Source organism: Cololabis saira, chromosome 18 (assembly GCF_033807715.1).
Source record: "Cololabis saira isolate AMF1-May2022 chromosome 18, fColSai1.1, whole genome shotgun sequence".
NCBI classification, from domain to species: Eukaryota; Metazoa; Chordata; class Actinopteri; order Beloniformes; family Belonidae; genus Cololabis; species Cololabis saira.
This window is the reverse complement of record NC_084604.1, coordinates 7,252,932-7,277,530: the sequence shown is the minus strand read 5'-3', so window position 1 is coordinate 7,277,530 and position 24,599 is coordinate 7,252,932. Positions and strand designations below refer to the sequence as shown.

At 41.5% G+C, this 24,599-nt stretch overlaps 1 protein-coding gene across 2 annotated transcripts in view; it reads left to right on the top strand.

The window, feature by feature from the left end:
* Window positions 1-24,599, top strand: part of LOC133418651 (uncharacterized) — a 27,987-nt gene extending 3,388 nt beyond the window's left edge. For both annotated transcript variants that reach the window (XM_061707462.1, XM_061707461.1), the window contains 12 exons: window positions 1,199-1,452; window positions 3,754-4,689; window positions 7,050-7,146; window positions 7,256-7,375; window positions 9,159-10,424; window positions 11,300-11,422; window positions 11,947-12,069; window positions 14,129-14,321; window positions 20,280-20,404; window positions 22,291-22,463; window positions 23,592-23,725; window positions 23,833-24,599. In XM_061707462.1, the coding sequence (XP_061563446.1) occupies window positions 1,199-1,452; window positions 3,754-4,689; window positions 7,050-7,146; window positions 7,256-7,375; window positions 9,159-10,424; window positions 11,300-11,422; window positions 11,947-12,069; window positions 14,129-14,321; window positions 20,280-20,404; window positions 22,291-22,463; window positions 23,592-23,725; window positions 23,833-24,065 (3,777 nt within the window). In that variant the 3' untranslated portion in view covers window positions 24,066-24,599. The remainder of the gene's footprint in view (window positions 1-1,198; window positions 1,453-3,753; window positions 4,690-7,049; window positions 7,147-7,255; window positions 7,376-9,158; window positions 10,425-11,299; window positions 11,423-11,946; window positions 12,070-14,128; window positions 14,322-20,279; window positions 20,405-22,290; window positions 22,464-23,591; window positions 23,726-23,832) is intronic.

Sequence of the window (24,599 nt, the reverse complement as noted above, 5' to 3'; positions counted from 1 at the left end):
CATCATTTCTGTGGGGGTCTGATGCTGTTGGAAGATCAGCCCTCACATTCAGTTTTCAGCACAGCTGAAGTAGCTAAAAACGTGGCTGGTGTGCTGGTCTAATGCACCACTGATTTCAGTTTTCAATTACTTCTTGAAATGAGAACTTTAAAACTTGTGTCCTACAACCTCCAACAGACAAAGTTGGGAAGAAGTGGAAAATGCAGAAGGGGAAAAATAAACTCAGATCCTTACGTTTCTTACGACTTTTTTTGGAAACATAATGAAACCAAGGATCTTGATGTGATTTTTTTTTTTTTTTTTTTTTCTCTCCCCTCAACTTAATTCTATTTAATATCCGTAAATTTTTGCAATACTTTTGCAATTTGCAAAAAAAAGTTGGTGTGGGGGCAGGTATAAAAAAACAAACAACAAAACTCCCCAAAAAGTAGAGAATCTCCACTTTGCTAACAACTGCATAAACATTTTGTTTTTAAACCTTGCCCTTTTAAGTGAAATCATATACAATAAAAGTGGTTTTGGGGCACTCTTTCCTATAGAATGCTGCCAGACTGTATTCAAAATATGTTCAATTTAAGACAAAACCATTCCAACCTCAGAGGGGAGAGCAGATACAGCAAATCAACAATCAGAACCAACACCAAACTGAGATGCTACAGTGGCAGCGGTGGATGTGTGGAATAAATTAGATAAGGATTTGAAATTATGTAGAACCTTAACCTTATTTAAAAAAACATTGAAAAGAAGGATGATTTCTCTATATCAAATTAATAAGTGGTGATGCTTGCTATGTTGAGTTGGGTATTTATTTAATTAGTGATTTGATTTGATTTTTTAAGGATGAAGGTAACATGTAGACTGCACCTTTATTTATTTGTATTTTTTGAGGAATTTTTGTTATCCCCATGGAGGCAGTTTGTTTTACTGTCAGTCTTTTCTCTTACTTCTTGCTTTCATCTCATTACTTTAATTAATCTTTTTGAGGGTCCGCAAATAATAAGCTTTGCTTCAGCCTACACCTTTTTTCGGTCTAGATGGTATTTGTAAATTGGAAATTTTTTTGTAATGTTTTCTTTGAACAGTTTATTCGTTTTCTTGTTGTCATTTTTATTCTTTTTTTTTGAGATGTCAAGACCGAAATAAACTAAACTAAACTAGAACATGGATGGCCAGGTCTCACCACATGTTTTTCTTCCAGGCCGACAGCTGGTGCAGTCTGGTCCTCTGCGAGAACTTCCTTCAAGAGCTCCTGGAAGGAGTTCACGGAGACACGGGCTCCCGTCTGGGGCAGAAGAGCAGCTGGGGGACGCTGCCTGCATGGAGACGGAGGCTGGCCACGTTCCTGAAGAAACATCCACCTCCAAACATGGAGGAGCTGCTTCAGGTGGCTCATCTGGCTAATGCCATCCCCGATGATGCCGTCCAGCAGGCGGGCAAGCAAGCTGCTCACAGGTGAGACCTGCAGCCTCGTGCCCCACAGCTTAGGAAGAGAAATGGATGGCAGATAATTTAAATGTATATAAGTATTCACATCTGTACATATGGACACCACGCGTAGAATTTGTGAACATGAACAGAATTGCCAGAGAAGGACTGGGGTGACGAGGACTGTCTCTTTATATTTTAAATTCAAGTATTTTGGTGTGAGAATTAGTTTGTTTTATTTTTGTTCCCAGTGCATAAACCAAACATCAGGCTTTCGTAACAATCGAGCTGAAAATCAGTTTAACTGTCAGTGATTAAATCTCCTGCCTCCAGACTTGGCCCAACCTGGAGATCCACCCCACGTACAGGACTGTCTCAGAACATTAGAATATTGTGATTTTCTGTAATGCAATTACAAAAACAAAAATGTCATACATTCTGGATTCATTAACAAATTAACTGAAATATTGCAAGCCTTTTATTATTTTAATATTGCTGATCATGGCTTACAGCTTAAGAAAACTCAAATATCCTATCTAAAAAATTTTGAATATTCTGGGAATATTAATCTTAAACTGTAAGCCATAATCAGCAATGTTAAAATAATAAAAGGCTTGCAATATTTTAGTTGATTTGTAATGAATCCAGAATGTATGACATTTTTGTTTTTTTAATTGCATTACAGAAAATAAAGAACTTTATCACAATATTCTAATTTTCTGAGACAGTCCTGTATATCAAGCCTGGAGCTCAAACACGTAATTTCAAGTTTAGTTTAGTTTATTTCGGTCATGACATCACAAAAAAAGAATAAAAATAAGACAATCATCAAAATAGCTTTTACAACATTAAAGATAACATAAAAATGACAACAAGGAAATGAATACACGGTTCAAAGAAAACATTACAAAAAAGTTTCCAATATACAAATAACATCTAGACCGAAAAAGGTGTAGGCTGAAGCAAAGCTTATTGATTTCCTACCCTCAAAAAGATTATTTAAAGTAATAAAAGAAAGAAGTAAAAGATAAGACTGCCAGTAAAACAAATTGCCTCCATGGGGATAACAAAGATTCCTCAAGAAATAAAAAAAAAGGTGCAGTCTACATGTTTCCTTCATCCTTGAATAATCAAACCAAATCACCAATTAAATGAATACCCAAATCAACATAGTAAGCATCACCGCTCATTAATTTGATATAGAGAAATCATCCTTCTTTTGAATGTTTTTTTAAATAAGGTTAAAGTTCTACTTGATTTCAAATCCCTCTCTAACTTATTCCATACATCCACCGCTGCCACTATAGCATCTCAGTTTGTTCCACCGTCCCAGTTTCTAGGTATCCATGTAGAGCTCATGATGCCAGGTGGAGCAACCACCAGGATGGACCTGAATGTTTCCCTCCATGTATCACAGCAAGGCGGCTCTGCTTATGTCACTAGCACGTTTACAGATGCAGTGCATCTATTTAAAATTGTAGTTATTATTTACAATGTAATTACAATTAGGCCTGTGTTGAAAACATCGATTTCCCAATTCTAAATCGATTCTCATATTAATTCCTAAAAATCGATTCATATGTCTAAAGATCGATTTAAAATTTTTTTTTTTCTTTTCTATTATTTATTTATGTATTTCTTTTACAACTTTTGGTTATTTTTTTGTTTATCCCCAAAAAAGGAATGTTTTGTTGGACACGAGAATAACTGGTGCCATGTTTTTTCATTTAATTATGTTTAAAGGTATGAAAACATTAAAGTGTTAGGTTATAATTGCATAAATTGTCTATATTTCATTACTTTATATACTGTCTTGGGGTTACATTTGCAAAAAATGCTAAAAACCAAATGCTCAAAAATTAAAAACCAAAATAGACCAAAAATGGAACAAAAAAAATAAAACCGATTTCATCCGTCTCTGTTTGCTGCCCTGGATCTGTTTCATAATTCTGACCCACATGATGTTTCTGAAAGCAGTTCTATCAGCATTCTGGGAGCTGATTGGTCCTTACAGCATCATTAGCTGCAATACTTGCTGTTTAATCTCAATATAATACTAGTAGTAATATTTTGCATAACTGCAGTCATATAATTCATGCAACAGCTCAAAAAACAGTTTTAATAACACTAACCCAAATCAATATCGGAATCGGATGGAATCAAATTTTGATAATCGATTCTGAATCTTAAGAATCTGAATCGAATCGATTCTTGACATTTGAATCGATCCCCAGCCCTAATTACAATGCTGTGTGATGTTATCTGTTCCCGCTTTCTGTTGTCAGAAATCTTAGAGCAAAGTTGTTTTTTTCTCTCTTTCGTCTCCAGGTGCACGACCCTGAGGAAACTCCTCATTTCTTCTGGCCCAGTGTCTGTGCGGGAGCTTCAGCTGGCCCTGCAGTGGCAGGCTGAGTTGCTGCGTAGCAGACGTGTAGAGCAGACCTGGAGCCCTGCTGCAGACCAGACGGCCAGGGATTCCCCCCACAGCCCACCAGACACCACCAAAGCTGACAGGAGACGGGACGCAGAGCCGCCGGTGGCAGCGGCCCCCTCCCTCTTAGGTTCTGGGAGGCTGTCGGAGTGTAAACCCTCCTCCGTCAGCTCGTTGGACTCTGGTTTTGATGGAGCAGGAAGTGGGCAGCTGGAAACCTCTGGAGCCAGGGAGCTGGTTGATCTGCCTGCTGTGTCTGGGAGCAGGGACTCCACTGGGTCTCCCCTGAGCCAGCCTCACACGCACGATGAGACTTTGTCCAGTATTTGGGACTGTGAGGACCAGAGAGAGGGGTTTGGCTCTGTGGGAAACTCCCCCGGGGCGAGCATCCAGATCATCCCTAAACTAGAGCTGGATTCCCTGAACCTCCAGATCAGAGTGAGGCGCTCGGCTGCGCTTCCCAGTAATCCCTGGCTCAGCTTGCCTGTAGACGACTTGGAGAACTCGTACACCGTCACCATCACACAGAGCCGAACCCCACAGAAGGGAGAGCTCCGCTCCCACGACCCTTCAGATCCCCACGTTGCTCCCAGCCGCTCTCCGTCTCCAGACCGTCCCACGCAGGCTGAGGCTCCCGGAGGATGGCAGGACGAGGACTGGACGCCCTGTTCTCCCAGTGCTCTCGGCGACCCTGAGCGCAGCCCCATTTGCAGCGTCCTCTCCAGCACAATCACCAGCGAGACGGACGAGTCCCTCTGTCCCACGGAGGGGAATCCTACTCTTCTCTGGGACTCGTACGACCTCCACGATGAGGAGTCGGAGAGTGTTGATGGGTAATGTAGATCTGTGTATGATACTGTGGTTTTAAAGCATCGTGGGCAAGGCTGGCTGCACACTGGATGACTTTCAAATCTGACTAAAGTACTGGAAACCACGGACCTGAGAACAGCCTCAATCATCTTTCTAACCCAGGGGTCGGCAACCCGCGGCTCTAGAGCTTTAGAGCTTTAGCGCCGCCCTAGTGGCTCTATGGAGCTTTTTCAAAAATGTTTGACCTCTTTTTTCCTTTTTTTCTTCTTTCTTTTTTCTCTCCTTTTTTTCTTCTTTTTTCTCTTTTTTCTTCCTTTTTCCTTTCTTTTTTAACCCTTGTGCTGTCTTTGTGTTAAAATGACCCAATTCTTCTATCCTTCTTTCCTCCTGCCATGCTCTCTCCTTCCTTCTTCCTTTCCTCTTTTCCTCCTTTACTCCTTTTTCTTCATACCTCCCTTTCATCATTCGTTCCTTTATTACCTTATTTGCTTTTCCTTCCTTCTTTCCTTATTTTCTTCCTTCCTTCCTTCCTTCCTTCCTTCCTTCCTTCCTTCCTTCCTTCCTTCCTTCCTTCCTTCCTTCCTTCCTTCCTTCCTTCCTTCCTTCCTTCCTTCCCTCCTTCCTTGTTTTCTCCCTTCCTTCCTTCCTTCCTTCCTTCCTTCCTTCCTTCCTTCCTTCCTTCCTTCCTTCCTTCCTTCCTTCCTTCCTTCCTTCCTTCCTTCCTTGTTTTCTTCCTTCCTTCCTTCCTTCCTTCCTTCCTTCCTTCCTTCCTTCCTTCCTTCCTTCCTTTCTCCCTTCCTTCCTTCCCTCCTTCCTTGTTTTCTTCCTTCCTTCCTTCCTTTCTCCCTTCCTTCCTTCATTCCTTCCTTCCTTGTTTTCTTCCTTCCTTCCTTCCTTCCTTCCTTCCTTCCTTCCTTCCTTCCTTGTTTTCTCCCTTCCTTCCTTCCTTCCTTCCTTTCTCCCTTCCTTCCTTCCCTCCTTCCTTGTTTTCTTCCTTCCTTCCTTCCTTCCTTCCTTCCTTCCTTCCTTCCTTCCTTTCTCCCTTCCTTGTTTTCTTCCTTCCTTCCTTCCTTCCTTGTTTTCTCCCTTCCTTCCTTCCTTCCTTCCTCCCTCCCTCCCTTCCTTCCTTCCTTCCTTCCTTCCTTGTTTTCTTCCTTCCTTCCTTCCTCCCTTCCTTCCTCCCTTCCTTCCTTCCTTCTTTCCTTCCTTCCTTCCTTCCTTCCTTCCTTCCTTCCTTCCTTCCTTCCTTCCTTTCTCCCTTCCTTCCTTCCTTCCTTCCTTCCTTCCTTCCTTCCTTCCTTCCTTCCTTCCTTCCTCCCTCCCTCCCTTCCTTCCTTCCTTCCTTCCTTCCTTCCTTCCTTCCTTCCTTCCTTCCTTTCTCCCTTCCTTCCTTCCTTCCTTCCTTCCTTCCTTCCTTCCTTCCTTTCTCCCTTCCTTCCTTCCTTCCTTCCTTCCTTCCTCCCTCCCTCCCTCCCTCCCTTCCTTCCTTGTTTTCTTCCTTCCTTCCTTCCTTCCTTCCTTCCTTCCTTCCTTCCTTCCTTCCTTCCTTCCTTCCTTCCTTCCTTCCTTCCTTCCCATTTTTTTGACGGTATATCGTGAACAGTAAAATATCACCCATCCCTAGTCACAAGCTTCAAATGGAGCCGCGCCTTCACCATGGTGGTTGTTGGGGTCTAAATAGGTTTGAAGTCCTCTAGGGTGCAGTAATCTTACCCTGCACTCCAGTAGCATTGTGATTGGTCATAAGTAGGTCTGGAGCTGTTTATTACAGACTGGAAACATGAGCACTTATTGACAGCTGGGTTGTATGAACTGCATGAGCAGGATTTGAGTACCACTGTATGCCAAGGAGTCTGCAGCGTTTTCCACTCCGGTGATCACGGCTGAGCAGCAGCACTAAGACCGGACCTTGAACTTATTTCCTGCTTAATCATCCCTGACAGGTCACATACTAACGTAACACAAGCACGCCCCGCAAACCTCAGAAAATAAGGAAAAGCTGTTTTCAAGCGGGCTTGATGTCCCATGAGTCGCTTTCCTCTCTGAGCCTAAAGTTTGTGTTTATGCACTTAAATCATAATAAAGAACACTTTGCTTTGGCCACTTTATACCAGGATTTGGGGAAGAAATCACTCCAAGCCTGTTCACTTTTTAACTTTCTTTTTTTTTTTCATTTAAGAAAGCCTTAAAATCGCTCCCAACTTCTCATAATATCATGCATCTTTCTAAGACCCCTACCACACTCCTGTGCATGCTTCCAGACATGCACAGGAAGTTGTTAAACAAGTGCTATATTACAAAGTTGGTGAGTTTAGAAGATTCTGCTGGTCTGTTCACACGTTGCAGAACGTAATCTTTTCCTGTTTTGATTATTCCCCCTCAGTCTAACGGACATCTCCCTGGAGGACTGGCACGTGAAGGAGCAGGAGGGTCTCGGGGAAGTGGAGAAAATCCTGGAAAGAACTGATGAAATACTCAAAGTGAGTAGTTGACTACTGGAAGTTTGTTGATTTGGTTTTCACCCCAGCTGAGGATCATCCAGGCCGACATCTGTACATCTGCTCCGCACCTCAAATGTCTGCTTTGCAGGAAGAAGAGAGTGTGTTGGCTCAAGAAGCCGTGCTGGATGTTCTGCTACGGTCGGAGGACGACAGAGAAATGTGGCCACCGTGGGACAGTGAGGATCAGCAGGACCCGGATCAGCAGGACGTATGTTGGCCATTTATCACAATCAACCACCGTATTTTCCGCACTTTAAGGCGCACCACAGTATAAGACGCCCCTTCAATGAATGACGTATTTTAAAACATTTTCCACATATAAGGCGCACTGCATTATAAGGCGCACTAAATATCTGGTAAAATACCGTAATATAGTGGCTGCGGTTGAGTTACGTATCTACCTGATGGAGCTGCGCTACAGGAAATGCTACAAAATCCTACAGCAAATGCAAAAAAAAAAACAAGAAGAAAAGTACTGTATGTCAAACTTTATTAACAAAATAAAAACCGGCTTTGCTCCGTCTCGTCAAAGTCTCCATTATGTGAGTCAGCGTCGCTGCTGTTGTCTTGAACGTCTGTGACGATTCCTGACGTTTTTAGTGCCGTTACTTCGGCGACACCAACTACATTACCCACAATCCCCCTGACTACAGTAACAGAAATTACCGTAATGATCATATATAAGGCGCACTGCTGGTTTTTGAGGAAATTAAAGGCTTTTAGGTGCGCCTTATAGTGCGGAAAATACGGTAGTTTTAGTTTTTTAGTTGTTGGTCAGCTCACACTCTGCTGTGTCCGTGAGACGTTATTCTGAGATGAATGAATGTGTGATTGCATGACTGCAGGTTTCCTCAGCACAATAGTGTGTTGGAAGATGAGTATCAATTTACCCATCGGGCAGTTTGGACAGTTATGCTGTGTGGACCGTTTGTACGCATGTTCATTAAAGGTATAGTCCTTGATTTTGGAGAGCTATCAAGATTTGAAAGTGGCACCTCCTCCTCCCCCTTCAATCAGCGCCCCCACAAACTTTGGGGAACGCGCATTTGCAGGAGTCAAGGTTTCCAGGACATTTTGGACAGCACATTTTCAACAAAACTACTCATTCACCTGTAAGCGAGGCCGGTTTCTTTATATTTTATTTATTTAAAAAAAATATAATATATATATATATAAAATATAAAAATAAATATCACAGAATATCTGTACCGTTTCTGATTGGGTCGGCACTGCGCATCATTTTTAGACACAACAATGAAAGCATACCGTAAAAGTTGTGTCTCGGCGGAGGGACCCGACGTCCCAGCAAAATGACAAACAGAGAAGTTCAGAACGGCACACAGAGCACACACTGAAGGCTGATTTATGGTTCCGCGTTACACCAACGCAGAATGGTGCGCGTCGCCGTGTACCCACGCACCGCAGCGCACCGCCACACGCACCGGCGCTCTCCGCCCTCGCCGGGATGTAGACCCCTCGTTTCTAGTTTTCTGCGCCATTCTTCAGCAAACGTGACTCGAGTGTGTGAAGTTTTCCGGCAAGATTTTCGACGTGACGAGTGCGCGCATGGGACACAGGGGGGCGTGGGCGGGACTTAAAATGAAGGCATCTGATTGGTTCTTTCCCCCCTGCCAATCCTCTGGTCCTCTGACCAATCCATGCCATTCGATGCGCAAAAAACAGATTGGTCAGTGTTTTTACAGGATTAAAGCTGTCAGAGAGGTCAGATGTTTTTCTTTCCTTTTTCTGAACACATTATTCACATTATTCACTCTCAGGATGGAAGGACCATGTCACCCAGTATAACAATAAATGTTTTTGAATACGATTACAGACTATACCTTTTAAATATAAAAAATGCAAATACACTTATTTTATGTTGAAAGACTAGTTTAAATAGTTCCAGTTTGTTGTGCTTTGCCAGGTACTGTTGCTGTAAATACTTTAGTTCGTTTTTGACTCAGAGCACATTCTGCTTTATTTTTGATTAGTTTTTAAAGATGTCACCGAGGGATGTGGCTGAAGCCGGCGTCCCTGGTGTGGAGGAGAACCTTCACGCTACAGAACCCGGCAGGCTCTGCGGACAGGGATCTGTGAAGTTCGAAAGAGAAAGTGAAACATTTGCAGAGGAGCTCCGTATCAAGGCCAAACTAAAGACGGAGGGATCACTCGGGAGCAGGCCGGACCTGCTAGCGGAGCTGAGGAACGTCAACATCTTGGATGAGCTGATCATAGAAGAAAACCTTCAGATTCTTAAGCTGCGACGTGGCATTGAAGGCCATACGGACGGACCCGTAGGGGGCGATCGCCCACGGGTGCCGTCGGCCGTAAACGAGGGGAAGGAAGCACTCCGGTTACAACTGGAACGGGAGAAAAGAGAGCTGGAGAAGCTGGAGAAGAGTTTGAACAAAGACTGTACTCTTGAGAAGAATGAGGACGAAGTTGGGGAGCTTGTAAAATGTCCTACAATGGAGCCGTCTGAGCAGAATCTTTCTCAATGTCAAAATCTCCCTGGCTCTGACGCTGACCAGTCCTTGTGTGACAGAACTTCCTTAAGCAGACCTTTGGCTCTGGAGCAAGTGTCTAAGGCGGCTGTCCAGCCTCAACCACGGACCTCTGAGAGAGAGCTAGAGGACTCTACAGAAAAGGCTAAACCACACACTCCAGAAGCTTCCGTTTCCCTTGAAATGAAGTTAGATGAGGGAGCTTTTGACTCGGGTGTAAAGCCAACCCTTCTTCCTGAACTTGGTCAGAGACCGTCTCCGGTTCTGGGGAATAATGGCCTTACAGAAGTTGAAACTCCTCATCCCACCGGGTTCTGCCCGGCTGCACCGTTTACAGATCAACATCTGGGTAATGAACAACTGGATGCTCTCCCAGAGAACATTACTGCAGACTTCAGGGCAAGTGTTTTCCTCAATCCAAATATAAAAGAGCACAGAAATAACAATAATAACCATGCAATCCAACAGCCCAGCGACGCATCGTTACAGACGTTAACTGAAATACCCTGTGAAGCTGAAGAGAAGACGTTAGTGGGACCTGCACGTTTGCAGCACCCAGACGTGCAGCCAACAGAAAAACTCTTCCAGTTTGTTCCCCAAATCCACGGCGCCCAGCCGCTGGAGCCGGACCCCAGAGGGCGAGAGGAGCTTCCTGAAGACGTTCCTGATGTGGCTCAGGGCTCTGAGGGTGCCAGAGTTTCCCACTGTGTGTTTCAAAGGGTGCAGGCAAAGTTTAACGATGACCTCAGAGAGGTATGTTGGCTCTGCATTTCTTTGCAATTCATTTAAAGTAATTTTTTGAGTGAAAGTGATTACCGTATTTTCTGGACTATAAGCAGCACCTGCATACAAGCCGCAGCCGCTCTATTTAAAAAAAAAAAAAAAAAGATATGCAAGATATGATATTTCTGTTGTTAGATTAGATATTTACTACATGTATAGAAGGATTTTGAACTGTAAATGATGTACATGTATGTACCTAAACAGATCCTTTCCTAACAGTGTCTTTTAACATGTCAGCTGATTAAAACGGGACAGAACCAAGAGAAAATAACTGGTATTTATTTATCTATTTCTCTGTTTGAAATCTGCTTCTACCTACTTCTATCTGCTAAAGAAGTAGTAGCGTATTCTTCTTTGCATTTATTTTGTCTTAGTTTTGATTCTAATTCCGGTTAGAGCGCCCCGAGCGGTGGAAGAAAAATCCACAGAGTAGCCGCACCTTTGTATAATGGTTCAAAACCTATGGAAAAAGTAGCGGCTTATAGTCCAGAAAATACGGTAACTGTTTTTTTTCTAGATGTAACTTAAAAATCGTAAACTGGCATTGTGCAAAATAGGCAGTTGTGGCAAACCTACCTTGCTGCAAGCGCCGTGCTGGGCGTGTGCGCTATGAATCGTCTCTAAACTGACACGCCAGTTCCATTTGTTTAGTTATGGTTTAAGAAACTTCAACTTTTTACACCTTTCCTCTTTTAAATTCCTACCTTGGAAGATGAATTTGGACTAAGTCATTGTAGATATGAAATTATCACACATTCTATAATTCCTTATTTTAGGACAAAAAGCTTGGATTTGTCCAAGTATTGGGTAAATTAGCTTCCAGTAAGTTGTTGATGCGATTGCAGATGACGAGCTTCAGGACCCCCATAGTGTTGGATACGGGATCTGGTTTGATGAAGGCTGGATTTGCAGATCAAGAATTTCCCAGCATTATATTCCCAACCATTATTGGAATGCCAAAATATGAGGTAGGAACATTAATGATTTAATTTCCATTTTTGGTTTAAGAACTTGGTCCAATTCAGTGTGTTTGAAACACGTTTGTTACCGTGGATGTGAAATATTGTAGAATACTGCAAAATATTCAGTATTGGTTCAAAGTTTATCATAGTTTAAAGTGGTGTCAATTCCAGTTGAAATGTAAATGCACAACTTATGCGTACGCGTTTAACATTTTAAAATATAGTTGTAATGCTTTTTTAAAAGTTTTTTATATATGACCATTTACATGATTTGCAAATACAGCTAGTATTACAGCAACTGGTTGGGATGCAGCACTTAGGAGGGTCTGAGTAGTGTTTGTAGTGTGGAGCAAAGACAGAAACATGATCTGCTACAATATTTTAGCATTTTGAAGGTTGAATAAATGACTTTAGTGCACTTTGTCCTTTTAATAAGTTACTCTGGCTTGTTGTATTCCTCCTGTGGTAAGTCTGCATATGGCACATATTAAACAGAGGTATGTTCTCTTGGCATTTTGTGTTTTTTGCAGGAAATAATGAACCTGGAAAAGGAGTCCTACATTGGCCATGACGCTCAGCACATGAGAGGAGTGCTGCTCCTGAGGCACCCCATAAAGAACGGGGTCATTCACAACTGGGATGACATGGAAAAAGTAGGCAGGAACGCATGTGGATTGGAGGGCTTTTTTTGTTTGTCCCAATTGTAACTAGAGTGAAATGATGAAAGGACATAGTATGTGTTAATTTAGTCTCGTTGTATCTGGCATTGAGTTGTTTTGATAGTCATGAATGGTAATAACTCCCCACTAACATCACAGGACAGCAGTGTTGACTCAGGGAGCCTCAACTCATGTCCCAGTAATGGTCATGCTGTTGAAAAAGCCACTTAATGTAAAAGTCAATTCATCAATAACTGCTCCTGAAGGTTGTTGGAAAACATGAAACCATGAAAAAGCTGCACATATGACGATGTTTACACTCTCAAGGTGAGGTAACAAGCGGACCTTACTCTGGTCCTGAACTTTGTTTTGCAGAACGGTGTACATGATTTATGGACATGAGAACCCAAACTGGTGTCTGTTTCTACTAGTACATGTGGCCAGATGGTGGGTTTCAGTGTTGGGTTCTGCATGTCTTATGGTGCTTTTCCACTAGTACCTACTCAGCGCGCCTCGACTCGGCACGCCTCGTCCTCGTTTGTTTTTCCACAGCCAGGTGAGAAGTGGGAGGTTGGAGGAAGCTGCTGTGACGTATTTGATTGCGCAACCCCTTTGTTTGTGTCGGCGCTAGGAATGGGTGATATTTTACTGTTCACGATAAACCGTCCAAAAAATTCCCCACGGTAAGAATTTGTCATTTCGTGGTAAAAACGCTAAATTCCCGTTGATGACGTTTTTGTGTAAAGCTGATTTATGGTTCTGCGTTAAATTCACGAACAACAGGAAGGAAGGAAGGAAGGAAGGAAGGAAGGAAGGAAGGAAGGAAGGAAGGAAGGAAGGAAGGAAGGAAGGAAGGAAGGAAGGAAGGATAGAAGGAAGGAAGGGAGGGAGGGAGGAAATGAGTCTGAAAGATAAATAAATAAATTCTGGTTGATGAGGTTTTTGTGTAACAAACATGGAGGATCTGAGTCATTCCAGTTTTGCAGTACAGGTGGACTCATTTAATTGGTTTTTATCAATTCAATGTAATTAGTGTAGTTTAGTAACATTTAGTATCTTTTAGAGCAGTGATTTGGGGGCTCCAAAGACTGAATGTGGTGATAGATTTATAGTTACAAAGGTTGAATTGAGTTGAATTGCTATTTTTTTTTATCGTTATCGGGATAAATGCCAGAAATTATCGGGATACATTTTTTAGTCCATACTGCCCATCCCTAGTCGGCGCTGATGAGAAATCAGTTGGAGCCGCGAGCGGCTGAGAAGAAACGGAGCGCCCGGTAGTTCTGGTCGTTCCTTATCTCCCGTCTCCATCCCTTTTTAATTCTCTCCTCAGCCACCAGGTTTATGAACATCTGCACCTCAGAGTTGGATCATGAAACAGACGTTTGCGCTGTATAATAAAATCGCCGCAAGCCACCAGTCGCTCTCGCGCTGACTCCCGCTTCCTGATTCAAACGTCTGACGGCCCCCTGACCAATCAGTGGACTGTAATGTGATGACGTCAGATACAGCCGACTCAGCCGCTTACAACCTCGGCAGAATAGTTACAGAAAAAGTACCTACTCTGCACAGCTCCACCCGCCTCGGCCCGTAGTGGAGAAGCGCAAGAATAGAGAAAGAGCTATCAATCTGTCAATCCTTTCCGTGTCCGGGCCAGGTGAGGTTTCCTGTGTTGACGAGTGGTGTGGCGAGTGGAAGCGAGCTGAGTAGGTACTAGTGGAAAAGGGCCATTAGTGGACTGGAGACTTGAGCGTGTTCCTTGTGGTATTCTGAGGTTGGGGCCTCCGGCAAACTGGCTCTATTACTGCACGCCATTCAGTCCCTGTACCAACCCCAGGAAAGGTTTGCAACCCAAACTCCCATAAGCAGTGATTGTAGATGAGGATGTACGAAAATGGTCTCAAGAATTGAACCCATGCATCCATCATAGTCATCACAGGACAGTTAAGGATGTACTGTATTCCTGATGATTAGCAAGTGCAGTCTCTTCCCACTGTGCTTATCCACAGTTCTGGGACTTGTCCATCACCTTGACTGACGGTTTTGCTTTTAGATCTGGCATCACACTTTCCAGCAGCTGTGTGTGGATCCCGAAGAGCATCCTGTCCTGCTGACGGAGGCAGCCATGAATCCCCTGGAGAACCGGCAGCGCATGGTGGAGCTGATGTTTGAGTGTTTCAATGTTCCCTTCACCTACGTGGCCATGCAGGCTGTGCTGGCCCTGTACGCAGCAGGGAGGACTACCGGTACTGTGTTCACTCTCAATACAAGCTTTATCTGTGCACAGTGCTGGACGGACACATGAGGCACGTTTCCACGAGCAGGAGTTCAGGGTAAACCCACAAGACAGAAAGCAGCCGTCTCCTCGGCCCCGTCAGCCAGCATGTCTCAGTTAGAACCAACCGTCTCCTCATTCCCGTCAGGGTCCGTGTACTTCGCGGCCATCCGTTTTTTGTTTTGAAATGACAAAATAAAAATACAGAAATAATCCAAAATAATCTGTTTGCCATCTTTTGTTTTGATAATAAAAAACGGATCGTTATCCGTTTTTTTTCATTTCGATTTCATTGATGTGTTTGAAAATCGAAATTGGGAATTAAAACAGCGAGTGGAAAACTCTTTTCTCTATTTCCTATTCGTTTCCAACGGGGGGGGGGCAGTATATTAGAGTACATGTTATTGATTGGACGCTGCTTTTTTTTGGACGCTGCAGCTGAACGGACTGTCACAACATCACTGCAGTTTCATGACGGAGTGAAGACAGATTACAGATTAAACTCATGTTTCACTCCCAGGTTTCATATTTGATTTATTTTCTGTTTCAACATTACAAAAATCTAAAACTGTTAATTTTCAATCTGATCAAAAAAAGAACCAGAAAAAACTTTCTTCATTTATTACTGCGCATGTGCAATCCCCCCATTTGTCCAATTATTGTTTTCAGTATCCTTGGAAACGAATAAGAAATAGAGAAAAGAGTTTTCCACTCGCTGTTTTAATTCCCAATTTCGATTTTCAAACACATCAATGAAATCGGATAACGGATAACGGATAATGGATAACGGTCAGTGTATCTTTTGGTCATTGGATTTTTCCATCATGAGTGGGAATCAAAAAACAAAAAACGATTGGTTTATTTGATTTTCCTTTTAAAACAAAAAACAAATATTGAATTACACTGCATTTTTTCTTTTTTTGTGTTAATATGATTTAACAAAGATTCAAAATACGCTTTTATTTTCGTTTTCTATTTCATATAAGAAAAATGAAATCACTAGTCAACAGGAACGAAAAAACTAACCAAAAACAACCGTTTATTCATATTCGTGCACCGGAAGCTGGCATTTACAACCGAGTGAACTTAGTTCTGGATATTTGACAGGCATTCCTGTGACAATTCCCTCCAGGGGAAGTTCTGTACCACCCCGTCCCACTCCAGCCAGCCACTCTAGGCTACTATCCCCCCCCCCTGTGTTTTCTGCGGTGCATTCACACTATACGCGAGGCATGTATTTTACTCGTATTTACTGACATTACGCCCCCAGATGTAGCTACAGTTGTCATAGCAACAGTAAAGCTTGTTAAAAGATAGAAAAATGTTCTTTACCACAGGCTGCTGCATGTTAGCATCTCAATATCATGTGAAAGTTCACTCTTCTGATGGATTTGAACTACATGCATTTGCAGCTACAACAATGTCAAGACGGTCATTCATGATTTCCACTGCAGCCTCCATGTTTCTACCGGGAGAAGGGTCGTGAAAAGCACGGAAAAATAAAAAAAAAAATAAAAAACTAGAATAGGCTACAATATGCCGACAGTCCATTATGCCGAAGGTCGTGCTATAATTGTTACAACGTTTGGGTAGGCTGTGACCTTCATCAGGTTAACTGTCAGACAGTTCATGTGGGTGGAAAAACACGTCACTCATTGTGTCATTCAATCTTCATTCATAAATTCTGGCTCAGGTCTGACACTGAGTGGCCTAAATAGTAAACGGTCACGCAGCGCGCATCAATTACCACTTGAAACAAGAAACACACACAGGAAAAACGAAGAGATAAATATCTATCCATACAAAATAAAGAACAACAGCAACAACAATAATAATACATCTATTAGACCAAAAGGTAAAATAAAATTAACTTAGGCTTTTTTACCCACAAAATGACAAGATGGTGATAAAATGAAAATAATAAACTCTATTGTCATAGAACTTTTCTAAGTTTGCAAGGCACTTCAAAAACAGATTTTTAAAAAAGCACAGATAAAAACAACACAGACAACGAAATATACAGGCCCTAATAGCTTATAAGATAATATAATAGGCTATATTAGGCTATGAATAATTTTATAAATGCACAACGACGTCTGAGTTAAGGAAGTCTGAGAGAGAGAGAGAGAGAGAGAGAGAGAGAGAGAGAGAGAGGAGAGAGAATTAGCAGAGCCTACAGACGTTTAAAAGTCCAAACAAAAGTATTTACTCACAAGAAGTGATTGTAATCAATTACATAATTTAAAGTAGATTTTTACTAAATATGATAATACATCTAGGCCTATGCGTGGTCTAATGACCAGCTCTCAGCGTAAGACTATATTAAATTCTCTGTGGATTAATGCTCCACCTGCATCAATTGGATCCTCGTCAAAAGGACATGTCATGTTCGTAGCCTAATAGTAGTGAAAAGAAAAGTTGTAACACTGATTTTTTTTTTTTCTAATCAATGAAAGACGGCATAACTGCCTCAACTGCACACTGACAGAAAAGAGGGAAGGAAAAACGCAGGTGTAATCCACAATTAGTGCACTGAAATGTCAGGAGACATACGCATCTGGATTAGCCTGTGTCATACAAATATGTGATTAGAATGCATACAAAACAGATCAAAACAATTATGAAACAGAAAAATAATGCAGTTTAATTAATCAAATAAAACATCAAAATTATTGTCCTCCATCTGTAACTTCCGGTGCACGAATTTGAATAAACGGTTGTTTTTGGTTCGTTTTTTCGTTCCTGTTGACTAGTGATTTCATTTTTCTTATTGGAAAATGAAAACGAAAATAAAAGCGTATTTTGAAACTTTGTTAAATCATATTAACACAAAAAAAGAAAAAATGCAGTGTAATTCAATATTTGTTTTTTGTTTTAAAAGGAAAATCAAATAAACCAATCGTTTTTTGTTTTTTGATTCCCACTCATGATGGAAAAATCCAATGACCAAAAGATACACTGACCGATAACGATCCGTTTTCCGTTTTTTATTATCAAAACAAAAGATGGGGAAACGGATTATTTTGAATTATTTCTGTATTTTTATTTTGTCATTTCAAAACAAAAAGCGGATGGCCGCGAAGTACACGGACCCCGTCAGCCAGCATGTCTCAGTTACAGCACAGCACCACACCAGATCTTTTGACTAAGAAAAATATAGCACAGCCGACCACGAGGTGGCGGCAATGCAAATATTTGCTCTTTGCAACTGGCCAGCAGCATAAAACGAGACAAAAAGGAGGAATGCAGCAAAAGAATAAAGAGAAAAAACACACGAACAATGAATGCTACTTGTGTTTTTTTTTGTTTTTAAATGTACACCTGCTACAGGGCCATTTCTGAAGGCCGCTTTTACCGGGCTGTTCCTGGTAACGGGCCCGGCTCTGAAAAGATCCACCCAGAACTCCTGCTAGTGGAAACGTGCCGTTCATTTATCTTGGGAACAACCCCAATTTCCAAAAATGTTGGGACACTACAGTTTAAATAATAATAAAAAGTATAAATATGAAACACATATTTTGTTCACAGTACAACAGCCAATGGAGCGTTTCCATTCTAGATGTACACGTCATTTATAATTAAGTTCCACAAAACCGTACAACACATTCTCCAATGTATAAATCCTTGCTGTCATCTTTGTAGTTTAGTTTTAAATGCATACTCATATCTATTTTTCAATTTTTATATTTCACTTTGTAAATTTTAGGGTTGGAAATGTTTATTTATTTGTACGAGTAACTGTCGAGTAAGTCTTTCTTTTAAATGTTTTTGCACTGAATGGAACTGCACACTTTTACAGTTCCCAGCCATGACTGTACACCCTGTGGTAAACACTCGGTCTGCTCATAACGGCCAAAAAGGAAACCAGAGACGAGTAAAAATTGGCTGAAAACCTGAAAAATGAAAACCTCTTAAAGTCCTGCAGCTCAGTTTTATTTCAGGCGTGGTCAGTTTCCTCCCTTCTTCTGCTAACTTTGTGTGAGAAGAAACTGCCAAAGGAAAAATGTCAGGTCCAGACTGACACCCTCAGAAACTTAATAAATCTGCTGGATGTTAACAAAAGACAGAGAGAGGAGAGAGGTCAGAGGACGTGCAGTCACAATCCTCCAAACATCTCTGTCCGTCTCTGCCTCGTCTCCTCTTTTTATTCATTTGGCAACGCCCTGGTCACACGAGCAAGAGCAGCATAAGGGTGGGGGTTAAAGCTGCTCGTGCAAAGGGGGAAATTATTAGCTCACACAATAGTAGAAGAATACTAGCAGTCCGTTAATATCTTCAGTCCAAGATGCAGTCAGGCCTCCCCTTCCACTGGCACCTGGATGCTGCTGCTTGAAAGAACGCTTTCTCACACACACACACACACACACACACACACACACACACACACACACACACACACACACACTAATGCTTGATAAGAGGAATGTGCGCTACTCCCACATTCCTCTGCGGTGATGTGAAACTGCAGCTTCTGTTTTCTCAGCAGCTTCAGTTAACACATATGAAGCAATAAGCACAAGATTAATATTCAAAGTTATGGCATAATCATGACAAATGATAACTTCAACATTTATCTATATTTATACACATGATAAATTCAACATTTATCTATATTTATACACATAATAACTTCAACATTTATCTATATTTATACACATGATAACTTCAACATTTATCTATATTTATACACATGATAACTTCAACATTTATCTATTTATACACATGATAACTTCAACATTTATCTATATTTATACACATGATAACTTCAACATTTATCTATTTATACACATGATAACTTCAACATTTATCTATATTTATACACATAACTTCAACATTTATCTATATTTATACACATGATAACTTCAACATTTATCTATTTATACACATGATAACATCAACATTTATCTATATTTATATATACATAATTATTCCAACAATTAAATCGTCAACTTTGCTGTGGTGTTTGATTGTCCATTTTCAATAGGCCTCTTCACAATTGCTTCACATCTAGGTGTGTTGTGTGCGTGCGTGCGTGCGTGCGTGCGTGCGTGCGTGCGTGCGTGCGTGCGTGCGTGCGTGCGTGCGTGCGTGCGTGCGTGCGTGCGTGCGTGCGTGCGTGCGTGCGTGCGTGCGTGCGTGCGTGCGTGCGTGCGTGTGCTGCAACAAGAGCGAGGGAAACTGGTGGGCTGAAGTTGGTGCCAGTGGAGCAGATTTATCATATGATCTACTTCATGTAATAATAATAAATAATAATAATACATTTTATTTCTAAGGCGCCTTTCTAGGCACTCGAGGTTGCTGTACACAACATGTTACAATAATAATAGAGCCCGCAGAATACATTTAAAAAAAAAAAAAAAAAAAAATCATCAAAAGCTAAACGTTAAATGAGGTAGGCAGTCCTGAACAGATGAGTTTTTAGTTGTAATTTGAAGTGAGTGAATGAGTCAATGTTCCTGAGTTGGGGTGGTAATGAGTTCCAGAGACGAGGAGCAGAGCAGCTGAATGCTCTGCTCCGCTCATCAGAAAATAGTGGGGATTTTAGCAAATATGACAAAAGTGTACTTGCTGACTGCATCTTGCATCTAAAGGATTCACTTACTACAGTTAAAAATTAGTAAATTTAATTAAAATGCAATTCCAATATATCTGACCATAGAACACTTCCATTTAAGTTGCCGTTAAAAGTAGCTAAAATTGCATGAAATATTAGAGCGCCATGCTTTAACATTTGCCGTTTTCTGTTCTTTTGTGAGGAAAATATGGATTCACAGGTTTCCATTTGAGCCAGCGTTGTAACTTTGTGGTTGTTCCTGGCAGCGCTGTCTTGTGATGAACCTCCACGTCATCACGTTTACTTTTCCTGTTGCACAAAAACTCCAACCCACAAGGTTCCGGCTTTAACCCAGTTTTCCTTTGTCCTCTGTAGGTGTGGTGTTTGACTCTGGAGACGGGGTGAGCCACAGTGTGCCCGTGTTTGAGGGCTATTGTTTACCTCACGCTGTGCAGCGCTTCCCGCTGGCCGGAGCTGACGTCACTATGCAGCTTAAAAAAGTAATTATAAAGTGTTGTTTTTTTTAAAGTATGACATTGTTAATGAGTGTTTTTCTATTTCCTGTCACCTGTGACGCGGCTGGTCTGGTTCAGCTGTAACGGGTCTCAACCCCGGCCTCTGGTTCGGGTCTAATGGGCAGTACTCGAGTTGTAAAAAACAATCAGGGGGGATAGTGGATTTGATCATATGGGGACAGATAATTTGTGCTGATTACAAATAATATTATATATTACAAATAATAGCAGTGAACAAAACAGCTGCAGAAATACTGCAGGAATGACATAGCAGCAGTTAAATGCAGCCTTCTGTAAGCTTTAAATATCCACTGGGCTTACATCAAATACATCAAAACACAACAATAAAAAACACTTTTCTGAACTTATCAATATGCCTCTGTCCTTCACAGGATAAGTAAAATGGATCACTGCAAAAACTCACAATCTTAACAAGAATATTTGTCTTATTTCTAGTTAAAATATCTCTTCTAGTTAAAAATATATCTTTTAGTAAAAAAAAAAAATCTCATTACACTTAAAACAAGACTCGTCATTGGAGAAAACAATTGTCACCTGTTTCAAGTAGATTTTCACTTAAGATAAGTAGAAAAATCTGCCAGTGGAACAAGATTTTTTTGCTTGTAGATAAATCTTGTCCCACTGGCAGATTTTCCTGGTGTTATTTTTCTGGTGATGACTCTAAATGTTGAAATAGCAGTAAAACCACATTCATTGATGAAATGACATAAGGGATGGAAAGGGGGTATGGCAGTTTTACAGGGGGGATGATTTTGACCGTTTTTATTTCAGGAGGGGATGCCATCTCCCCTCACCCCCCCTCAACTCGAGTACTGCTAACGTGTCTGAACCCCGGCCTCTGGAGAGTCCTCCCCTCATGGGGAAACTGGTGCTTGTTCTGATCCCAGCTCTTGTTGGACTCCAGGGGCCGGATTCACCAATATGTTCTTAAGAACGATCTTAAGAAATGTCTTAAGATCTAAAATTAAGAGGTTCATAAGAAAGTTCTTAAGTGCAATTCCTCAATATTTTCTTAAGAACCGTCTTAAGAACTGTCATTTCTTACCAATTTCTTATTTTTCCTACTTAAGAACTTCTTAAAATATGTCATTGCATTGCACGCGCCAACAAACAACATTTATACAGGTAGTTTGGTCTTAACCGTCAGTCACTCACTAAACATGGAGAAGGAGAAAAAAATAGATGCAGGAACTTTTCAAGGTTATGGTGGATGAGATTAATGTGTGAAAAAAAATATTATTGGGGAAAATTAATAATAATTAACTACCACGCTAACTAACATGCTAACAAACAGTTAATAGGCTCTTTGTGTAATTAATTACAAAGTATATCCTCAAACTATGACCTACTAGTCTAAACTTGTCTAAAATGTGTTGAAAAAGGCTATATTAAAGTCTTACCTTTTCACAGAAGAAATTTTAAGACGGGTCAAGGTTGTCTTAAAGTTAAGAAAAAAGTCAAGAACAAATTTGAGAACTTTTATTTCAAGAATACCAACACTTAAGAAGATTTTTTTTCTTAAGGATGTTTTGTGACTCCTGCCCCTGGTTTCTAGTTTAGTGGTCGACATAATCCCCCTCTGTCCTCCACTTTCCCACCGCCAGTCCTCAGCCGGAGTAGACGGAAGAGAATCTCTGAATATCCAGTCTTTATAATCTGTTTAGTGGATTATCTCACTTGTCTCTCTGTCAGATATGATCTTCTCCATCCCCCCCTGTCGAGCAGCTTTGGTACTTTTCTGTTATCGTTTGCACAGTGTGACCTCTTGGTACTTGGTTTTCCACTTAAAAACTTCACCTTTTTATTCATTTAGCTTGGTTTACCAGCGTTTTGTTGACCTGTGCTTTCAGCTGCTGCAGGAGCAGGGCGTGTGCATGCGCACCACGGCAGAGCTGGAGATAGTGAGAGAGATGAAGGAACGCTGCTGCTTCGTTGCACAGAGTCGGACAAAGCCCTCCTGCGGAGAGATGCATCACACCCTGCCGGACGGCCGAGTCGTCACCCTGGACACGGAGAGATTCAGGTACCGCTCTGCTTCATCAGAGACTTGTGCCAGCCCAACATTATCCATATGAACCTTGGTCAGCTTGGAGCTCACACTCCCTTTTTTTGGACCTTTTGAAAAAATTGTGTAGCTTGAATCTAAATGTTATCCTCTCGGCTTTATTCTTGACAGTTGTTTTCTGATTTGTTGACGAATGCAACATGCGTGGCCATGAGTGGACATGTTTAGACGAGTAGCTAATAGGAATGGGCGATATTTTACCGTTCACGATATACCGTCAAAAAAATTCCCCACGGTAAAAATTTGTGTACGTTTTTGTGTAACAAACATGGCGGAAGGCGGATTTGAGAGCGAGGAGCTCGTTGTTAAACGAGGCTCCAGCTCCGTTATCTGGAACTGGTTTGGATTTAAAAAGAGAGACGAGGAGCAAACATCATCTATTATGTGCAGAGTCTGCAAAAACAGGAGGAAATGGTTGTTACATTTTGATGTAACGTTTGACTATTACGAAAAGAAATTGCAATAGTATCTAATTTGTGGCATGTTCCAACCACAGGTTAATTTGCACATTTTATTTATATTAGAAGAAATCATCACTGATTGGATTTTATTTTCAGTGAACTTTTATTTATTTGTCCTGTTTCTTTATCTATCAGGTTGTATTTTTTTCTACTTTGTGATTTTATAAGCTAAGAAAACTTGAAGGACAATGGTACTTTTGCTGTTTGCACTGTTATCCCACTGTTTAAGCCATACAGTTTGAATAAATGTTGAATCTGTTCTTACATTTCAAACTTGTTTCATTTGAGTCGTTACAATTTTGCAGTACAGATGTACTAATTTAATTGTTTTTTATTAATTCAATTTAATTGGTGTAGTTTAGTAGTATTTAGTATTCTTTTAGAGCAGTGTTTTGGGGGCTCCAAAGACTGAATGTGGTGATAGATTTATAGTTACAAAGGTGGAGTTGAATTGGTATTTTTTCTATTGTCATTTTTATCGTTATCGGGATAAATGCCAGAAATTATCGTGATACATTTTTTTAGTCCATACCGCCCATCCCTAGTAGCTGCATGGCGTCAGCCTTGGACAGGACAGCCAGATCTTTGTAGGAAACACTTGATGAATGTATCTCTGTTCATCCAGAGCTCCTGAAATCTTGTTTAAACCCGAGCTGGTTGGGCGTGAGCATAACGGGATGCACGAGAGCATCTTCAAATCGGTGCTCAGCTCAGACATCGATCTGCGACGCTGCCTCCTGGAAAACATCGTACTGTCAGGTAACAGCTGGTTTTTGTTGGTGATGCTCAGCACTTTAAAGCGTTTTCTAGCGCCTTCTCTAATCTGACTCCATTTCCATGAAATTGCTGCTCTTTCCTGAATGAAGGTGGGAATACCCTGCTGCCCGGTCTGCCTGAGCGTCTCCAGGCCGAGATCCTGGGCCTGCTGCCTGCAGACATGGGGGTGAACGTCCACATCAGCAGCCCCAGAGACAGAGACTTCTCCGTGTGGAGCGGAGGAGCGGTGCTGGCCAACCTGCCCTCCTTCAGCTCTGCATGGATCAGCCAGGAGGAGTATGAGGAATACGGACCGCAGATCGTCTTCAGGAAATGTTTCTGAGACATGCACACACATGCACACACAGCGCTTACAGTGCCATGGATTGTTGTGGGCCTTTTGAATGTTTGTGTGTTTATTTCTGTGTGGTTCTCCTGGTCACCAGTGTGGACTTTGAGCCCTTACTGCATCCAGCAGGTTGTCTGGGACCGCTGGCTTCATGCATCAGGACAAATGCAGATATTTATTCCAACGTGACCTCGAGGAAAATGTTTGTCATATTCTTATTATCTTTGTCTTAAATTCCTTTTTATTTAATTTGTTTAAATGATCTGAATGTGTCCATGTTTGTGGCTAATGAAGGAGATTTGAAGCTGGCCTTTCTGGTTTTTGTTAGTCGCGGTGGAAATCGCAGCTGTTTATACATGATTTTATTTCAGTTTTTTCTTGTTGAACGTGTACCCCTGCATCAGTAATGACAGTTTTCTTTCCCTAACGATTATCTTCATGAAATGTTAGAACTCTTTCATGTTACCCCCCCCCCCCCGCCCATGGAGCCAAATCAAGGCCAAAAGTTTTGCTAATTTGAAAATAAAA